Consider the following 20,899-nt stretch of genomic DNA (forward strand, 5'->3'; position numbering starts at 1 on the left):
TTACTTTTGACATTTTTAGCATTGGACTTTACGTACTAATGTTGATGGTTTTTTTGCTTCTTTTTTTACTATCTTAGTACATGATAAATTAATTTCATTCATATAATTTTATTAACACAATACCTTACTTGTTTTAAAGAATTTTTTTTATGTTTAAATTTTTTTGTAATTATTTTTATGTTACGATAAATTATTCAAATTTTTACTAATTATGATATGACTAATTATTGATTCACAAAACATAAAAGGTATTTTCGTATTGCACATAATATATAGAGATTAACACTAATAATTTTTAAGTTTAAATTGAAGAATTTCTGTTAATGACATGTGATCAGGTATGTTTACTCCATAGATTTTACGAAAGTTTAAATTTTGACAAAAATCCAATTTAAGTGCCTGTCCAATTCAATGCGCAATGTAACCTGAATTGAAAATAAAATAAGGAATACTATAACACTATTGTTCATTCAATACCAAAGGAAAAGTTGGGATTTACACAATGAACTCAGACAACAACAAATCAAGAACCCTATAAAATGCAATCTGTTTTTAGTTACATTTACACCCAAAAATCACCGAGGAAAGCCTGCAAAAGGAGCCCCGTTGCTCCCAAACGAAATTTAGAAAAATTACAAAAAAGAAAGAATAAAACGCCCGTTGTAGGCTGTGAAGACCAAAACCTATACCTCAATTGCACATTATCACATCAATGCTTGTGAATTTGTGATATGGCTTTTTGAGAAACATTCCCATGTTTCTTTTCCTTGGAACATGGGGAAAAGAATCATATATGACCATCCCGGACATTAAAAACCAACAGCCTGGGAGGATGTGAAAATTATGAAGAAAAGAAAGAGAAAAGTTATTATGCACATGAGATGTTTGGAGATTATGAAACTATATGCACATGCCTAGTGCAGTGCTTCAAGAGTACTGATATATGTATTCGGAGACTGCAACCATTATTATCAGTCCGAGTGCGGATGTAAGAACCATGGATAAAGGATCAACATCAGATATGTCTCTACTTGTTGCAGAGACTTGGAGATGTGTACACCACAGATGGAATGCGGCATTGGCATATGAGTTGTGAAATATCAAACTCTTTTACGTGTGTTGGATGATTGCAACCGTGATTTAATTAGTCCGAACGTGGAAGTAAGAACCCGAAACCAGAATTTTCACGAATTATTGATGGAGGATCGACGTCAGATATGTCTACTTTTTGCAGGGACTTGGAGATGTCCTCCACCGTGAACGGAATACTGCATCGACATCAATTGTAGATGTTGAGAATATGGAGTGAAGTACTTTTCAAAATGAAGCTAAAAGACAGAACAAACTAACCTTGAGTCATCGTCTAACAGGAAAGAACTACTAACAGCATTGTTGGAATCCTCAGTCATCATAACTCTCATGTTTGCAATGACCTGTAAAAATTTGCAAGCTTAGAAAAACAGGTATCTCAAAATTCCAGAGTGCCGGAACGAACAGGTATAGCTTTCTCACGGTACGTAATTTGGATTTCGAACTTACATCTGATGACACACTATGTGTGCCGTATTTGTCATCCCAGTACATAGTGCTAATTCTGTACAGCTGTTGTATGCTGAGAACCTGAAGAAGCAAGCAATAAAAAGAAATAAAATGAAGACTTAAAAAAAAAAAGAAGGTCAAATTTTATGAGGTGATGAAGCTTGAAAGTGAAAGGTATTTACCGGGCAAAGTTCTTTAGTTATCTCATTCAAGGTCTTTTTTGGTTTCTGATGAATAACCTGAGTTACAGAGGAACGTTCCGATCACTGAGTCATATGAGATCATTGATTAGAAACCGTTATTGAACATGAAATGCTATAAGTTGAATCTAACCAGGAATCCTACAGCCTGTCTTATGTGCTTCAGTTCTTCCCATGCTGGGCCTGCGTACTGTTGACACGAAGCATTTGGGTAAAGGAACCAGAAAAAAGGAAGGCAGGATATAACAGCTGCGAATGATTGCTTAGAGAGCTTACTTCCTCAGTTGCGGCGTAGCACCACTGTTCTAATTCAGCAAGACCAGCTTTCACGTACTCCCCGTTACTGAATGAGCAACACTCTCGTCGCAAAAGAAGACTACATATATGAGTTAGACAAATGCCGCACAGTTATCACGGAATCTACCATAGCCTTCTAATTTTGTAATAGAATCAAGTAATAAATGCGCATAAAAGTTCACATACACACACACAAATTGATACCTGTTGAATAGCTGAACGTTGATGAATGAGAATATTTGAGTGAACACTTTACGGACTAAGAATGGGGGTACCTGCATAACCAGAAAAATGAGATCCATAAAATCCCTCAAAGAAGGTTACATGTTTTTGTTTTCAAGCGAAGTTTAAGAATTTACATGATTTGCTTTCATTATATCCAAATAACGGTTCAAGCTTTTCACAATGCTTTGCCAATGAGCAATTAAAGCTTGCTGAGCAGCAGCATTCGCTTGAGAACGTCCCTTCACCAAACTCGCCCGGGATGTCCTTGGAGCCTGCATTATATTGAAAATATTTCAGAACTGAAAAAGGAACAAAACAGATAGCCTGGAAAAGGAAATAACTTAGCAATAACCTGAATGCACAATCCAAGCAGTGGAGAGATCTCTTTCTTTAGATTGTCTCTGATCGTTCCATATATCTTCTCAAGGAAGGCAGTAAGCTGTTGCTTAAACAGTAATGCAGGATATTTGGCCTCAACTTGCCGTAAGTCATCCAGTCTACTAAGTCCACGACCATTAAGAAACGAAAGTCCACCGCTTTGCGGAGAGGCCCGTAGTCCCTAAAAATCATATCAGAACAAAATAAGGTCAGGAAAAGAAATTTAAATATATAGAAAGGACAGGACAAATTTTTTCTTAAGATAAATAGTAGCTTCTTACTTGGGACACTCTCCCAAAGAGTGAAGCTGATGTTGCTCTTCGCCTTTGTGGTGTCAAACTTCCAGCTCCATTTGCTTTAAGTGTGCGTTGGAGCAGCAGTAATAATGTTGATGAATTCGATAACCAATAGGCTAAGACATCGTTATTATCCTGGATCTTCAGTAAGGTAGACATTGCTTACATTAATGATAATTTTTTTAATCCAGAAAAGTCTTGATCTAATTCTATTAGCCTCTATGTGCAAAGGCTTTTGGGAGATGATGATTTTTATTGGCTAATGATGCAGATAATGATTAAAAAGCCAAACTATCGCTTACCTCAATGGAAGAAGCTATTGTTTGAATGATGCGGTCAAAGATAGTTGTTCGTTCAACTTCAAATGACCTCCATTGAAGAAGACATTTGTATATGACACAAGCAGCAATCGGTTTGCTCCCAGAGAATCCCAAATTTTCTGAAATACACTTAATCAATATGTCCTGGTTCTCCTGAAACACAAAACATGGGTTAGAAGCAATTAATCGGGACTGCACATCCATATGAATAGGAATCTACTCCTCAAAGTATGAGATAGATTATTAGAATGAGTTCCATAAATTGGTCACTAACCTGCTGCTTTTCATTGAGGGATTTCTGAGGTTTTTCCTCTGATTCGGGCTCACGTACATTTGATATGGCAAGAGTAGTGTCCTGAGAAGATAATGAGCAGTGAGATAATAAGCAGTGAGCGATATAATACAACTAAAAAAAATCTCATATCTTATGAACTTCTAGTTTCCATTATCACAATCAATGATGTTCCTACCGGTGAAACCTTTGTTTCTCCGTTTGTAACATTTCCATTCTCTGGTGTCCTCTGCAAATTAATTAACAAATGCTCAGTCTATATTTCTCTAAGCTTGTACTACACAATATGAGGATGTGTAATGAACTAATAATATCTAATTTATACCGGAATAATCATAGTTCTTTGTCTTGTAGTCAAAGATTTTCCAGTTGGTGATATTGCTAGTGCCTGCTGACGAAGTACTTGAATCTCAGATTCTGAATTGGCAAGCTTCTCTTCCAACCTGAAGCGTAGAATGATATTAAATAAAAAAGTTTAAATAAAACATGGGGCACAAAGAGCCGCATAAAGAAAAAGTAAAGCAAGGAAAGGGAGCTTGCAAACAGAAGCATCAAGTGAAGCATTCTTGTGTTGGATATGTTTGAGTTTAGTGACAACTGACAACTAAAATGGATAGGAAAAGGGAGAACTAATCTTGTCACTTATCAACTTTGAGATGAATGAATCCCTTTTTTTTTCTCTCTCTTTCAATATTTTGTTATGAAGTACTGCTAGTTTGTATTCAAACAACTTTCTTTTCCATACAGACCTCTGCATAGATTCCTGAAGTTGATCCACTTTTCTCTCCGAATCTTCGAGTTTCTTTTGCAGCTCTGCACTTCTGGCCTCCACATCTGTACAAGCATTACGGGCCTCCTCAGCTGCTTTTCTTTCTGATAGCAATGATGCCTGCGGTTACAAATGAACATTTAGTCTCTTTTGTTATCATCAAAGTTTCCGACTCCAAGATAAATAATAAAAAGCCAACAACGTCAAGCTAATTGCAATATCTTGCAATTGGAAGTCGATCCACATCATTCATCCGATGATGATACACACGGAAAATGTATCCAAATCAAATTACTTAGTAGAAAATCATAGGAGGGAAATAGACATGATTACCTTCAAACTCTCTACCTCAGCAGCTAAGGAGTTAACCTTTTCTGTGTCCTGAACTATAATAGGAGTCTCCTTAATAACTGGAGGAGCTTCCTCAATAGCTTTTCGAGCAGCCTCTTGCTCTTTTTTGACCCTAGCATTTGCCTCCTCAACTTGTACTTGCATAGCATGCAAAGCATCCTGTAACTTGGCAAGTTCTTGCGCCTTTTCCTCTTCTAAATCAGTCTGTTGTATTGATTTAAAGGGTAAAGGTTTTACAGATGAAAACAGATAATGATGACGTTTTACAGAAGATTGCAGCAATAGTAAACATTAATATATGTTAGAATAAAAAATGGCATAAGCTACCCTCAAACGTTTCTCAAGCTGCAAACGCCATGTGAGTTCTTCTACGCGCTTTTCCAGCTTGTCTTTTGCTTCTTTCAGAGCTCCTGTTTCTCGGGCGGCCTAAAAAGATTTAGAGTAATGGTTATAACGTGAGTTTAAAATGTAAAGTGCATTAAAGCTCTTGTAAGCAAAGTTGCACTAAAGAATAAGATCAAACCATCTTCAGCTTTCTGAGCTCTCTCCTAGCAACCCTTCCCCTCCAACCACATTGAGTAGTTAGTGCTGCTTTCTGGAGACTCTTATAATAAGAGTAAGCAAGATGGCAACGCAAAGCAGCCTGAATGTTCAGAAAAGTATTCACTCAATATTCAGTTCTCTGTACTGAATTTCATTAACTTCATTGCTTCAGTAATGATGTGCGTCTTTCAATTTTGTAAAGGTTAAGAGAAGATGATCAAGTAGTTGTAGTAGGACCTGAACGATGATTGCAGCCTTGGTTTGCTTTTTGAATCTGAATTCATTCCGAGCAGTCATTGCCCTTAGGCCAGTCTGCAATGTAATTGCGGCCAACCTCACTGTTAAATAAGATTCCCTGGCAATGTGCCGCCTAAAGTTCTTTTGAATCTTCAATGCAGCTGCTTCCCTTCTCAACTGCTCATACAGTTTGCAGGCTAATAAACCTAATTCAAGTGAAAAAGGAAGGGACAGTCATAAACAGGATAAATTTTAGTGTGCTCAAAGCCAAAACGAAAAGCATCAGAGAACTACAACTGCAGCTCAAGAAAATACTTCTGAAGATCATCAGCTTCAAACAATTTCTTTTGAACTTTTAATGAAAATAAAAAGATACCTCGCCAGTGAGATTGCAGCATGATTGCAGATTTACGTAGTGCCATGAACTCCTTCCTTGCAATATATGTCCGGATTAGTCTTTGAATGGTCCTGGCTGCATTTCCAAGCACTTCTGCCCTTCTGGCATCTAACTCAGCCATCTGACCAGCTCTAAGGAAAACTTTGGTCTTACCTATCTGCAATGCCAGTCATGTTAAATAGAGTGGAATACACAAGTTGATTACTGCATATAGATGATCACACAATATTTGTAATCATGGTGGATATTAGAAACAGATGGCTATTTCCAGTATCACCTTTGACATAGATATGATAGGCTAACAACTGGTAAAGGTGGTCTTTAACCCCAAAAGAAACAGTTATCTGTCCAACCAAATTGGGTACTTCTGTGACAGATATGACAGGCTAACAACTGGTAAAGGTGGTCTTTAACCCCTAAGGAATCAGGTCTAACATGGAGTTTGTTCTTGTGGTCATCCTACTTGGATAACAATGCTATTAGTCATGGTTTTCACATTTCCTAACCATGCTCTACATTGAACATGTTAAGGAATAAACCAGTCATTACCGAACCCTTGTCATGTTTTTCTTTTTTTAAAGATTTAAAGCTATAAGCAGAAATTTTCATTATAAATCACTTCCTTACCCGTACTTCCATAAATCCAATAGTGCTAATAGCCCATGCTTACTGGCATAAAGTGTCTAGCTTATCAATTGGTGATACACTCAAGGAGTTATAAAATATTAATTAGCAATCCTTCAGCAATTCACCACTTTTGCTAAGATCTCAGTACACCTTGCCATTGTGAATGGAGCTAGGAGAGGAAAGTGAAATTATATTTCCATGATACGGAGGACCTCCCCTGAATCCTTTAATCCTATCGTACTTCCTAAATACCATTACCAAAATTAAAATCTTTAAGGTCGTGTTTCAATTACCTGGTAACCTTTCAATCCCATCTTATCCAGGATCATTTGACATGCAACTTTGTCATCATGACTGCACGTACAAAAACACAAAACGGAAAATGATAAAATCCTTAACCAAAGTCATATGCAATAGTAACGAAAAAAAAAAACTAGGGAAGTGACAAAAGATGACTATATAAATTGCAACATCAACCAATATACTGTGAGAAGCAGTTACATAGTGCAATAGTTCAAGTCTTTGGCTAAAAAAATTTCAGAAACATTAAAGTTCTGTACCAGGCAATGTATGATAAAATATTGAAAATAATGATCTTATTTGGATCACCTATCTCATAATGTTAAATATCCGACCAAAAAATCAATTGGTAGTAAGCGGAGAGGCCCAACTTGTCTGCAATAAACTCAAGATTTAACAAATATAGGATAACATCACTTAATACTCCCCTCACATGTAGCTCCACAAGTGTCTACATGTGGACAAACACAAGGGGTTGCAAGTGGGAAGAACATAACACACTTTGACTCTGATACCATGTTAAGCATACAACCTAAAACAAATTACTAGTAACTAGTAAGCGGCGTGAAATTCAAGACTAGGCAGATAGGATAACACTACTTAACTATAACCTTAGATTAGCAAGAGACCGTGATGCCTTTTTTTTTCTTTTTGAACTTATACATTATCAAGGTAAGCATCCATTGAATGAATATGTCCATTTCTATACCTAAACTTATTACAACTACAAAATGATCGGATTCACAACTTACTTCCCCTCCAAAATTTCTGGAGCAAGGACACCAAAACGGTGAATAAACTCATAAAAAGTTCTTCTAGTCGGATATCCAGCACAGCTGATCCTGATTGCCTCAAGAACACCCTATAAGAGAGAAAATTACATAATTTCATCATACCCATCAAAAGGACCAGTTTCAATAGATTGGAGCAAAACAAATAGAGATTATCATTTTTTTCAAAATCATACTCACACCACATCTTAATTGCTGAATTATATTGGCATTCTCAAAAATTGCAGGTTTGAGGACATTGTTTGGCTTCACACATCTGATATAGTGAGGTTCTGTTGAATTCAATGTCTCCATTAAAGATTGAAGTTGCAGCTGCAATTTTAAAAACATTTTTTGCTTATCAGAGAGAAATTATATAAAAATTCCAATGTTAAGGAGTCAATAGTTGCAATTGCAAATGAAAGAAAAGGATCTATCAACCATGTTACCAGTCTCTAAAATCATTCATGCACAGTACTGAAATTAGTGCACAATTATTTATGGTTTCAGAATGACAGGATTTATGGTTTGTATAAGCACAATAATATTTATGAGCTTCCTTAATTTTATTTTGGGTATGCTAAACTACAGCAGACTACTTTATTCTGGATCCATTGCATTTTCCTTCTTCCACGTGCTATAATTAAGTTCATAGAAAACAAAGCCTTCATGGTTTTGATGACATGGAATATATCATGAACTTTTTTGTGATAATATAAGAGACAAACTACCATATTGTTAGAAATTGCAACCATTAATTACTGTTTTGACATAAGCGGGAAAAGAAAAGAAGCACTAGGTTAAAAAAACTTCGATATAAACTGTACTGGTGAACTTAGCATTTTATTTCACAAGGTTCTATTTTCCTTTTCCCTGTAATTTCTGAATTGTTTTGTGACCAGGAACAGATACACTATGATGATGCCCAAGACCTGAGTTATAGGGTCATGTTTGGAATTAGAGGTCAAATAGCTTTTATCCCCTTTATTTAAGTAGGTTGGAAACATTTTGAATGCTTCACTTTCCCAATGACCGTTAGTGTGCACTTTGTAACACTTGGCAATGGGATCAATGCTCAATCAATGGGTTTCATATCTAACACCGATGAGAAGTACAGTTCATCTGATAAACAGGTTGATTAATGGATCACTAATACCTTAAAGCGTGATCCGATGGATGAAAATTTGGATGATTTTGAAGATTCCTCAGCAGGAGGAGGAAACAAAGAAGCTACAAAGGAGCACTTTGAGGCTGTCAATAGATCCTGATGTTCAGCCACTACATAATCTTTGTTCTTGTCAAGGAACAAATCAGCCAGATAAGTCACCTGGGGAGAAGACAACAAAAGATACCGTTGTGTAATCATCGTAGTTAGAGAAACTTTGTTTGTATGTATGCAAGGCAAAACAAGCTACCTCTCCAGCATAGTGAGAAATAGTAAAACTAGTACGAGATAGCTTCGGCTTTATAAAGCGCTTGTTGTTTTTGAATGTCTGAAACAACTTCTGAGCAAATGTCTCGTGTGTGGACCTAGGAAACATACTGCGTGAAGCAGTAAAGATGAAATCAACCAAAAGCAACAATGTAGAATAGGAAATGACAGACACAGCATATAGTTTCTTCTTCATTAAACATGTTGAGCACCATATGCACGTGCATGGAAGCACTAGTAGAGGCAACTATAGTGACTTGGGTTCCCTAAAACTTCAAAAAATAATCTATCCAATGCAGCAAGATACAATCTACATACCAAGCTTCATCGAGAAGTGCAATAATTCCTCCTGGTTTCTGCAGAAAGAATGAGCAAGTAATTGTAATTATGAAACAGGGTGCATGAGAAGGACACTGAAGAATATTCAAACTAATAAATAAACATATTATATTCTTGGAAAGATTAGCTCATATGAAATAACAAGAAACAAGTTAAGCAACAATGTTCAACCTTCTCTATCAAATCCAACACATCCTGGTTATCAACAAATTCTATGTAGCTCCAATTAATTTCTTCTTTTGTGTATTCCTCCTGTTCCATTTTAAAAACATGCTGCAAAGACAAAATTGCCATATATTCAGAATGAGCATGGCCAAGATAGCATCTAAAGTAGAAGAAAAGAACTATGTAAAAGTTACAAACCTGATTGAAATGTTGCTGCAGTTTTTCATTTGTAAAATTGATGCAAAACTGCTCAAAACTATAGAAACAAGAGAATGGACAAAATCCTGTCCTGTTAGCTAAAATAGTAAAAATTCCATTTATTGTATTTAGAGGGAAACGTCTTACCTATTAAACTTAAAGCTCTCAAAACCATAAATATCAAGGACTCCAATCAATTGCTTTGAGTTTGGATCTTGTCCAATTGAAATGTTGATCTTATCCACAAGCCTTATAGGAACAAAGAAATATGTTTTAGAAATTCATCCACTCTGGTTGAATACAAAATAGAGATAAAGTTTTTTTACCAATCGAACAAGCGAGAATAGATGGTTTTAGCTAATGCATCCCTGCTACCAACTGCAGCAACAGGATCTAGAGCTCTTGTAATAATTTCTTCTGGAGTAACCATTACACGCTTTATTAATGCGTTTTCCAAGCTCTTAACATCACACCTATTGTATATACGGTTTATCACACATTTATTAAAGAAAGAATACATGCAAGACAAGAACTCAAAAATATATTCAAGAAAGGATGAATAAATCATACTGGAGAAGTTCAGCTGTCGTATTAAGATGGAACCTAGATTTCTCATCCTTGATAACGGAGGAGTCAACCTCAGCTCCCTTTGAAAAGTCAATATTTCCAAGATGTAAAATGGCAGCCACAACACTAAAAATTCCCTCCTGAATCAATCATAACGAAAGTTAGGGATGAATTCATAAGTACACTATTTTCTGAAACTAATGGAAGAGAAGCCTGACCTGCTCTTCCTCACTGATTCCAACTACATCCATGGCCCTTATAGTTGCAAGGTACTCCTGAGCATCATCTACCCCATCCAATGCATAGCAGCTTGATTGATTGAGGTAATGGAAAGACTTAGGATCTCCCAACTTAAACTTTTCCCTAACCTGAAAATTTCCAGAAAACATTATCAACCATTGCCTATTATTAGCAGCATAGGCAAGTCTACATGCACGTGAAAACTGATTCAAAAAAGAAATATCCCATTATAAAATCAAAGCATTAATACCTCAGGCGGTGCTGCACAAAGAAGGTAAAAACAGTGGTAATTTCTTTCAGGATTTGAAATTTGGCAAACACGAGACCGTTCCAGCAAATATGTGCGAACAGCCGCTCCAGATATCCTCCCATTCTTGTCAAATTGGAGCTCAACAAATTTACCAAAACGACTATATAGTACCAAGAAGCAAGAAAACTCAGATAAACACATAAACGAATTCAAGGAAATAACAAATTCAAACAATTGATTAGAGAAACCATTGTTTCTACATTAAATTAGACCGACCAGCAGCAATGACTGAAACATGAACTGACCCTTGATCCATCTTTTCAAAACGTCTTTAAATCCAACATTTGATAGTACAAATCCGGAGTGGAATAAGCTATCATGTATGAAGAAAGTAGTAATTTTTCAAATCCTAATAGCAAAAATATGCTCACCTTGAATTGTTGTTCCTAACAGTTTTTGCATTACCAAAGGCTTCAAGAACTGGATTTGACTGGAAGAAGTCAAACATTAAGAAGTACAAAATCAGGAAAATGCTCTGATTCTTTTCAATTTATCGGATCAAAGATAACCATGCAGAAACTATATATGATTATATATGATTCATCTTACTTCTAGAACTTGTTGTTCAACTGTACGCCCTTCAACTCCAGATCGACCACCAAGGTATGCAAGGTATCGCATGAGCATCTTTGTAGTCTCCGTTTTACCAGCACCACTTTCTCCACTAACGAGAATGGAGTTGCTTTTTCCCTCATTTATCATTGCCCTGTTTACATGATAAATCAGCAACGGCATCTCTAGAAATCATCTGATGTCCAATAGAACAGAGGTTATTTACCTATAGGCAACATCTGCAACGGCAAAAACATGAGGACTCAGCTCTCCAAATCCTGCCCCCTTATATTGCTCCATCATGTGAGTATCATACAAGTGTGGTAACCTTTGGAATGGATTTATAGCAATCAGTATGTTTCCAGTGTATGTCTGAGGAAAGTAGCAAAGAACAGCACCTCAGCTTGCAAGATTAAGATGTCTTTGTAATTAAATCTATAATTCCTTTGCTCAACATCTACTTCAGCATGGGAACAGAGAAAGAGAGAAGAGAAAATATCTTACATAGATTTCGTTAAGTTCATATCTCATAGCCAAGTTATGTAGAACTCCAGGTTCATGCAAATACGAGAGTTTTGTCATGTCATCAACACCTCCAGGAGGTGCTTCAGTATCTTTTGGAAAAACCTTTGAGATATTTGCCACAGCCTGCAATTAGTTCTTTGGTCAGTAAAAATATTAGAATAAAATCTATTCCACGAAAACCTAGAAAATAAGTAGCAGAGAATCTAGTCAAAGTAAACATCCAAGTTTCCATTTGAAATAGGTAAATGAACTTTGGATGCACACTTCACGCTATATACTGATAGATTGTACTAACTGCTAAGCTAGAAATTGTTTGATAAGGTCTTGTCTGCCTTAGAACTTGTAAATTATGAAGTAGAATTGCTATAGTTGTACTAGTCAATCACAAACATGTTGGCATCTAATACAAAATTTTATTCACATTAACAAGTAGCGCTTGTTACAGACAGACAAACCAACAAAAGGCTAAAACAAACTCACAGTTTTTCCATTTGTTGTTTGGACATGAACGTCTTCACCACTGATTTTAAAAACTTCACCATCAATCCATGCAAGTGTGGGATCTTCAACCCATACATGAGAACCTACAATAATATTAACAGGAGCAGCCTACAAATATATAAAATTATTAGCCATCCAAAGAAAGAAACTAAGTTTGTAAACAGAAAAAAGTCGAGACTGTCTGAAGAAGAATGCAAAAAAGAATATTTCATGGAAAGAAGATTGTTAGGATGAATTTTTCAATTCCAATCATTTAAGTAACGGGTCTCAGGAACCAAGCAATATGCCAAATTAGTGGACAGTCCACATCATTAACATTGCATACTGTTTTAAGATGAACAAGAATGGAACTGAAGTGTTTACCGAGGAGTAAAATACTGCTATTTTTGTAAATAAAGTACAGAAAGTGTATAAATAGATGGTTGAATAATACACATCCAGAAAAGATCATTGCCAATATGCCACTTAAAAAGTAGCCTCATATACAAAGAAATAGTTCTTAGGTTCTGCCTAAAGTTCATGATAATGACATAAAACTACATCAAAGATCAGAGCCGAACTTTGTTCATAAGAACATAAAATAAATCATTGGCAAGAAACAATTTTGCAGCATGTCATATGTGTTGAGCATCCAAAGAAAATAAGAAATTGTCAGCCAGTGGCTCTTATCTTACTCACCAGCATAGTAGTGTCGCCTCACTATGGCATCCTTAACCCCCATTTCAACTTTCATGTAAGTCTAATTATAGTATTAATAACTACCAACAATTCTTTACCATCCAAAACCCAGGACTAGAGAGTTACTCATTTTCAGATGATATATTTATGGCATGAAAGAACAAAATAACTAATCCACTTTTAAGTTGAACTAATTTCTCTACTATTTTATTAATAGTTAGACATTCAGCAAGAGCTAACAATTTTACAGGAAGAAAAACAATCTTATTATCCTAAACAAAAAAAACTATAAATAGCATTAAAAAACAGTCATTCCAAGTCATGATTGTCATCGGTTGGTATCTTTCACCTAAAACTTATCCGTACACCAATCCTAACTCTGTACTTCATTTACATGAAATCCGCTTGTAAAGATACAAACAAAGTGTTTATAACACCGATCAAATGTTGCTCTACATCTGGATTTGCATTCCGATTTCTTAGTCAAGTAATATAAGCATTCAAATTTTCTAATCTTAAAAGCTGATATACTTGAATGCTTTTCTTATAAAATTTTACAAAAAAAAAAAAAAACCGTTCATCATCTTTCAATACAAAATGAAACAAAAAACAGATCACATCGAATCCTTCAAAGAATTTCCTGTATAATTTAAGCTTGCCAAAGCTATAAAATATCTAACAAAGAAAATTAAAGTAAAGAATCAAAAAACAAGATGCCATGTTCAACCGATTCAACTCAACCGCAATTAAAAACCGCTAAAGCAATGGATTACCATGACGAGTATATGCAAACGATCTTCTCTCTACTAACTCATCCGAGCCACAACCGAGTCGATGAAAGTCTGACTCGACGAGTCAGATCGGAACCAAAAACAACTGAACTGGAAACTCAATAGCTGAAACGAGAAAAATTTTGAATTGAAGAAACTAAAAGCACAAAATTATGAAGGTTGAATTCCGAATTCACGATAAACAATAAGAAAACAAATTCTTTCTTCTCACGATTTTTCCCTTTTTTATTTAACTCATCAAATGAAAAAGAAAAATGGAAGCAAAATGGAAATGGCAATACGATTTATATACAAAAGCGAAAAAGTTTAAAAGTTTTTTTTTGTGTGTGTGTGTGCGTTAAATTTTTTTTTTTATTGTTACTGGTCAGCTGGTGTCCAAAGAAGGGGAGGGTGACGAAGAAGGTCTAGTTGGACATTTGGTGGTGGCAACAAACAGTGGAATTTTCGTGCTCTAAAACTAAAACCGACGACGTTTTTTGGAAGTTTTTAGACTAAAACCCTGCGTTTTTCTCGACTTTGGTCGGTGTTTTAAGGCATCAATTTGTTATTATTTACGGGATTTGCCATAAAGTTTAAGTCCAACTAAGCAATCAAAGGTGGCTAGTCATTTTCATAATAATAATAATAGCAATATTAATCAATAAAAATAATAATTAACGAAAAATTAAAATTGTCAATGCTATTAATTAAAACTTATTCAAATCTTCGGTCTAATAATCCAGCCTGTTTAAATTGGCTTGTTCATATTTAATTTTGGTTGAGTTATTATTTTAATATTAGAAATAATAATGTTTAAATTTAATTATACAAATATAAAATATTAATATAAAAATAATTTTAGAATATTTTATTATTTTAAAATATGAAACATATTTAGTATATTGTCAACGAAGTTTTTAGATTTTACAAACAGAGTCAAGAATGAAAAATTTTTAAAATTACTTATAAAATAAAAATATTATCAATTTACCAAATAATTACTCTTTAAAATATTAAATTAAATTATTTAAATTAACCCAACCTTAACATAAGTGAATTTGAGAAATTCAATAATTTCGATTTTGACGCATGAATATCTCTTCTATTGATTTTATATTTGAAAGCATGAATACAACAATATATTATCGTTTTTCTTTTGGTATTGTATGCATGAATACAATTATGTTTTAGTATATTATTTTAGATTTATTGATATTTAAAAAATTATATATAAAATTAAAAAATTTAAATATAAAATATTTATCAATATAAATACAATTTAAAATAAACAATAAAAAAATATCTCATGCATTAAATAATAAATTTATCTTATAAATTATTTAGGTAATTTTTTTTGCTAAATAAAATATAACATGATATTTTTTCCATTTAATATTTATATGCTATCATTAAATGTATTTATAAAATAAAACATTTTAATATGTTTTTAATGCCTTCACATATATATAATATGTTCTAAAAAGGAAAGGGTATTTTGTAATTTTAGGTAAAACATAGAGGCAAAAGTTAAAAACAACTTTTCCCACCAATAAAAATAAAAACTGCTTCGGGATTGGGAAACATTACACTAAGATATCCGCTCACCATTCGCTGGCGCCTACATATTTTTGCTATTATTTTGATTTTTGGGTTTTAGGAGGAGATTTGCTGCGTGAAACACTGAGATTATTTTACGGTACGAATGGCTTACCATCAGCCGCCCGATCTAGTTACATAACGTTGAACGGTTGATGCTTTGGTGGGTCCCAACTTCAGGGTGGGAGAAAGCCAACGAAAGGATGACACGTGATAAGAGCGGCGTGGATTGAGTCGCATCCGATTGAATAAGTCCTATCCCAGGCGACAGAGAATATATGAGAGGTTCCGCACATGTTGGGAAAAGGTAATGTTATGAACCAAAACTTGTAAGAACCCGACAAAGTACATTAGAAAATGACCAAATCATCCTTCTACATTCACACACGACAGAAATTATTTTGATCTCAAGTTTAAGTTATGACTGCGGATATTTAAAAAATGTGAGAATTTTAGAATTTTTCGATGGGTTGTGGATTGAGTTTTAATTTGATTAATATAAATATTATTATCAATGTAGGAAAAGATGGGTTCGAGTGTACTGAAACACATTATTTTCTTATTTATGAGTGGGGGAAGGGTTATGGGTAGTTCTATGCATTATGTTATAAAGAATGCAAATATGATCAGAACCTATAATAAAATTGTTCAAAAAAATATTTTCGAAATAGCGCTAGTGAAAATGAGGTATCTGTTTTATTTTTAATTGTTTTACATACATTAATGAGGTATATGTCACCTTTTGAATCTCGTTTTTGAAATTAAATTTTGGCATAATAACAAGTTTAAATTTAACATTTATTTATTTTTTAACTTTGGTCTTGATTTTTTTAAAATTATTTTATAATTTAGTTAATTTTAGATGAAAAAGTTGTTTGAACCGTTAAAATTTTAACAACACTAACGTAACGACTCACGCAACAATCTATATGTAGTTCATTACTGACATGGATAATTTTTTTGAATGCTTTTATGTTTTTTTTCTAATTTTTTCTAATTTTTTTAATTTTCTATGAAGTACATTTGGACTACTACATTAGTGTCGTTGAAATTTTAGCTGTCTAAATAACATCCTCATCTAAAAAAAATTAATTTGACTAAATTTTAAATATTAAAAAATAACATAATCCAAAAAAGAAAAAAATTTAAGACTAAAGTGACAAAAAAGTGATAAAAATTATTAGCTACATTTATAATTATCAAATTATGTCTTAAAGTTTTTCATTAAAAAAATATGAAATAATTTTTCTTTTTGAATTTGTGCAAACTATTTTTAGTGGTCAGTTATTTAATAAAATTAAAAATATTAAACACTTTTTAAAATTTATTTTATTATTTTGAAACCAAATTAGGTTTAAAATAATTTCACTAATTAAATTAATATTTTGATTAAGCTCTGTCACAAGCCATCCTTATATTAAAATAGAAATATTTTTTTTCTTTGATTCCACATTATTTATTTTTAAACAAAGCTAAATAACACAAGGCCAAAAAAAAAAAAAGAAGAAGAAGCAGCTATTGTTTAAGTATTGGTAGGCAAAAGTAACCGCCCAAACGGTATGGACTATGGATATCTAGACTGGGCGGCTGCCAACCAAAATGGAGGCGCTGTCGTTAAAAAAATGAGAACCCTAATGTTTAACGTAGAAATTGAATTCAAGGTCAACATTATTATCAAAATATGAAAATCTATTAAAAATAAACTTTACTTATTAGACCTATATTTTATCAATTCAAACCACATTCTAGAGTCCACCATATTTATTCATCTTAATTTTATTGAAACTATGGAGAAAAAATTTAAAATATATATATTTTAAGTTAAAACAGTTCCGAAAATAATAATAATAATAATGAAACATTGAGTGAAAAAATTAATTGACTCAACTATATGAGAAATTATTTCATAGAACCTTCAGATCATATTATTTATGATTCATTTCTAATTATTTAATAAGGTTTCAATAATTTTTTCGTGTCATTAACAAATAATGTTGATACTTTTTAACCTCGAATCTCACTCGAACCCCAAACCCTAGGTTTAAGGTTCAGGGTTCAAGTTTATAATTTGGGATTCGATTTTGGGTTCAGAGTTTAGGATTTAGGGTCAAGGTTTAAGGTTTTGGTCTCGGAGTCCAAGGTAAATTACCAAAATTATGTGTCAGTGACCTTAAGAGAAATTATTTTATGGATCCTTCCCATCACATCATCCATGGTCCGTTTCCAATTATTTAGTGACATTTCAACAATTTTTTCATGTCATTAACAAATAATTTTGGTAATTTTTTAACCCCTAACCCTGAACCCTAGGTTTAAGATTCAGGGTTCAAAGTTGTAAAAATTGAGCGTCGATAATGACAATGAATCGCAAAGAAAGAGAGAAAAGAGAAACACAAAATTTTACGTAGAAACCCTTTCGGGAAAAAACCACAGGCAAAGGAGAAGAAAATTCACCATGTCGAATTTGAATGATATAAAAGAGTATAGACTACGTCTATTTATAGGTTTGTAAAACTATATCCTAATCAAAGTCAAATAGAAGTAATGCAATAAGGTTAAAACACATTATTCTAATCAACGTTTGCTCTCGTAGATCTATCTATCTTGTCACTTTATTTTATTTTTAATAAGAATTTGGGTCACACAACTTCTAACAAAAGTTCAAGTTTAGGATTTGAGACTTGGGTTTGGGATTTAAGATTTAAGATTTATGGTCAGGATTCAATGTCATAATTTCAGATTCAGTGTAAATTACGAAGATAAATCTGTCAGTGACCATGAATGATATGGTGGGAAGTATTCATAAAATAATTTCTCCAACTATATTTATATTTAATATTTAAATATATTTTATTTTGGTTCTGATATAATTTTTTTTATCTAAATTCATTTTATTTATACACTTTTGTTGATATACTTTGTCTATTTTAATTTGTATCCGAAATATTGAATATTGATTTAGTTAATTAATATATATATTTAACTAATGTTTTTCAAAAACAAAATAAAATAATTTAGTCTTGATTTAAATCGGATCGTGGGCGAAAACTTTGAAGGAAACCTGACAGACCATTTCTTTTCCCTATATTTAAAGGGAAAAAAGAAGATAAGTCCATTGCTATGATTTATTTAAAAAGCGAGCAGTTTTGATTAGAAAAACAACTTTCCGTCATTGAAAAATAAAAGGACTTGCTTTGAATAATAGCATTTTAATCCACGGTTCAAACAATTCCTCAATTTAAAGATGCTTATACTCATTTTATATATACGAGTGTGATCCTCGTGCTCCACGCTGGGATTTATCTTTATATATTTAATACAATTAAGAATATATATATGTATTGTTTTTTTATTTAATTTTTGAAGTGAAAATTACATCTGTTAATAGGTCGAATTAGATGAGAAAATTTGAATAAAAATACGATACTAGAAAAATGGGCTTGAGTAAAATTTAAGGCATGTTTTTCATATGGATTGTGCCTTGGGTAAGTTTTTGCCTGAGCCTTGCCCGACCCAAATATATTATGTTATAAAAAATATTATATTAATTATATATGTTAAATAATAATTATATATTTATATTTATATTAAATCACTAATCTAATAATAATTAAGCTCATTATCAAAAATCTAAAAAAAAAAAACTTTACTAACTAAATAACCCAATCCAAAATATATAATTTTAAAATTTATATTAAATATAATAAAATATTTATTATATTTATGGTAGTGTTTTTTTAATATAAATACTTTTTAATGTGTTATTTTAGCTTTTTTTTAGTGGATTTAGTGTATTATATTTAATAAAATTATTTTTAAATAAAAATTGTCGAAATCTTTTTGGAAATCGACTTTTATTTAAAAACGAATGAAAATAGAGTCGCCGCCAATCATTTTTATGAGGTATGATCAGATCACCTTGTAATTTGATCATTTTAATAAAATGTTAGATTTATTAAAACAATATTTTCGGTCTACAAAATTCAAAAAATAAGTTCGGGAGTCAGTTACGCATGGAAAGGGTTAGTACCGTTGTGACACCCAAAATTGGTACCTAATTGATTACTTGATATCTTAGCGTTGAGAATTGAAAATTTGAAGAGAATTTAAAACATGATCCCTCTTTATATTAAGATGTTATTTAACTAAATTAAATTAAATAGAAGATGCCTTATTCCGAATTAATAGAGAAGAAGGATCACGTCCCGTGAGTTAGGACACGATTCCTCTAATTCTTGAAAACCAGAATAATAGTCGTTTGATCGTTACCTAAATCTTGATTTTTGTTATTTTAAATAAGATATTCGATTACTTTAGTTTTAAGAAGATGTCATACTCCGGAAGTCAGGAGCACAACTCCTCGAATTCTAAAAATAATGAACATTACCTCAGTTTTAAGTATTTTCTATTCATTAGATAAAACGAAGGTAAGTTTTAAATGATATATATTTAATTTATTTAAATATGGTGTGAAAACGGATAAATGGATTTTAATGTGATAGAATAGTGATTAACAAAATAAGCTAAAATGGCAAAGGGTAAAGGGTAAAAAAATAAAATAATAATACCAAAATGATAAATAGATAAATAAATGGGATAAGAAAAAAAAATTATGCTCGTGGATTATAATGAACAAATATAACGATAATAAAAATGCACCTATTTATTATAGCGATAATGATGTCTTGGTTATCATAATATTATCTTGAACAATAAAAATAATAATAGTACTACTAATAATAACAATGTGGGAAAAAAATGTACAAATATAAACAATATAAATTTTAAAATAAAAGGTAAGGCAATAACAAAAAAATAAATAAATAAGTAAATAAAAAAATCATGAAAGGCTGAAATTAAATAAATAAGGGACTGAATCGAAATTTAAACAAAATTAAAAGTATAAATCATAATAAAATAAATTAATTAAATAATAAAATAGAATAAAGGACTAAAATTAAATGCGTGAAAAAGGACAGGGACCAACTAGAAAATTATTCCCTGGCCATTAAACGCTCCTTTCCTTTGGCAAATCGGGGGACTAAATTGAATGTAGTTTAAAATTAAATGGTGCAATCTAAAAAAATAAAAAAATGGAATTAGGACCATATTAAAAAATATTCAAAGGCGGAAGGACTAAGGTAGCAAATAGACCACTTTACAAAAACACTGTAATATCCCGAAATTTTTTACAGTAAAATATTATTCGTGATATAGTAAAATAAGGAAATAAAGTGACAAAAAGGGAAATTTTGAGTTATGTCAATATTGGGAAGTATATTATGATATATTAATTCAAGAAAGGACTAAATTGTAAAAGTGAGAAAAGTTTTGTTGCACAAGAGTAAATACTCAAAATTTGAGGGGTTAAAGTGTAAATATGAAAAATTTGAAGGACCAATAGTGTAAATATTTTAAGGGTGGAATGATCTAGAAACTAAGGAAAATGGATGAATTAGGACCAAATTGAATAGATGAATAATTA

At 32.5% G+C, this 20,899-nt stretch overlaps 1 protein-coding gene across 1 annotated transcript; it reads right to left on the minus strand.

Moving 5' to 3' along the window:
• Positions 1-449: 449 nt before the first annotated feature.
• Positions 450-14,304, minus strand: LOC107893341 (myosin-17). Its single transcript, XM_016818294.2, has 39 exons — positions 13,822-14,304; positions 12,350-12,478; positions 11,849-11,992; positions 11,571-11,716; positions 11,342-11,498; positions 11,164-11,222; positions 10,733-10,892; positions 10,461-10,610; positions 10,246-10,382; positions 10,002-10,148; positions 9,823-9,924; positions 9,676-9,733; positions 9,484-9,585; positions 9,292-9,329; positions 8,957-9,083; positions 8,698-8,868; positions 7,743-7,874; positions 7,524-7,633; positions 6,765-6,825; positions 5,824-6,001; positions 5,448-5,653; positions 5,191-5,310; positions 4,995-5,093; positions 4,650-4,871; positions 4,297-4,436; positions 3,873-3,990; positions 3,726-3,776; positions 3,530-3,610; positions 3,238-3,408; positions 2,921-3,076; positions 2,614-2,820; positions 2,396-2,533; positions 2,241-2,311; positions 2,016-2,115; positions 1,873-1,929; positions 1,722-1,778; positions 1,540-1,620; positions 1,351-1,433; positions 450-1,268 (listed from the first exon to the last, which is right to left on the minus strand). The coding sequence occupies exons 1-39, from the start codon at positions 13,822-13,824 to the stop codon at positions 1,145-1,147; spliced, it is 4,593 nt and encodes a 1,530-aa protein (XP_016673783.2). The 5' UTR covers positions 13,825-14,304; the 3' UTR covers positions 450-1,144.
• Between the last annotated feature and the right edge of the window lie 6,595 nt (positions 14,305-20,899).

Source organism: Gossypium hirsutum, chromosome A13 (genome assembly GCF_007990345.1).
Source record: "Gossypium hirsutum isolate 1008001.06 chromosome A13, Gossypium_hirsutum_v2.1, whole genome shotgun sequence".
Lineage (NCBI taxonomy): Eukaryota > Viridiplantae > Streptophyta > Magnoliopsida > Malvales > Malvaceae > Gossypium > Gossypium hirsutum.

What these genes read in the sequence shown, in the direction of transcription:
- LOC107893341 (XM_016818294.2), bottom strand. An exon ending in TGCTTGGATTGTGCATTCAG is followed by an intron (nt 2,534 to 2,613) that starts GTTATTGCTAAG and finishes AATATAATGCAG; the next exon opens with GCTCCAAGGACATCCCGGGC. An exon ending in ATATAATGAAAGCAAATCAT is followed by an intron (nt 2,312 to 2,395) that starts GTAAATTCTTAA and finishes CTGGTTATGCAG; the next exon opens with GTACCCCCATTCTTAGTCCG.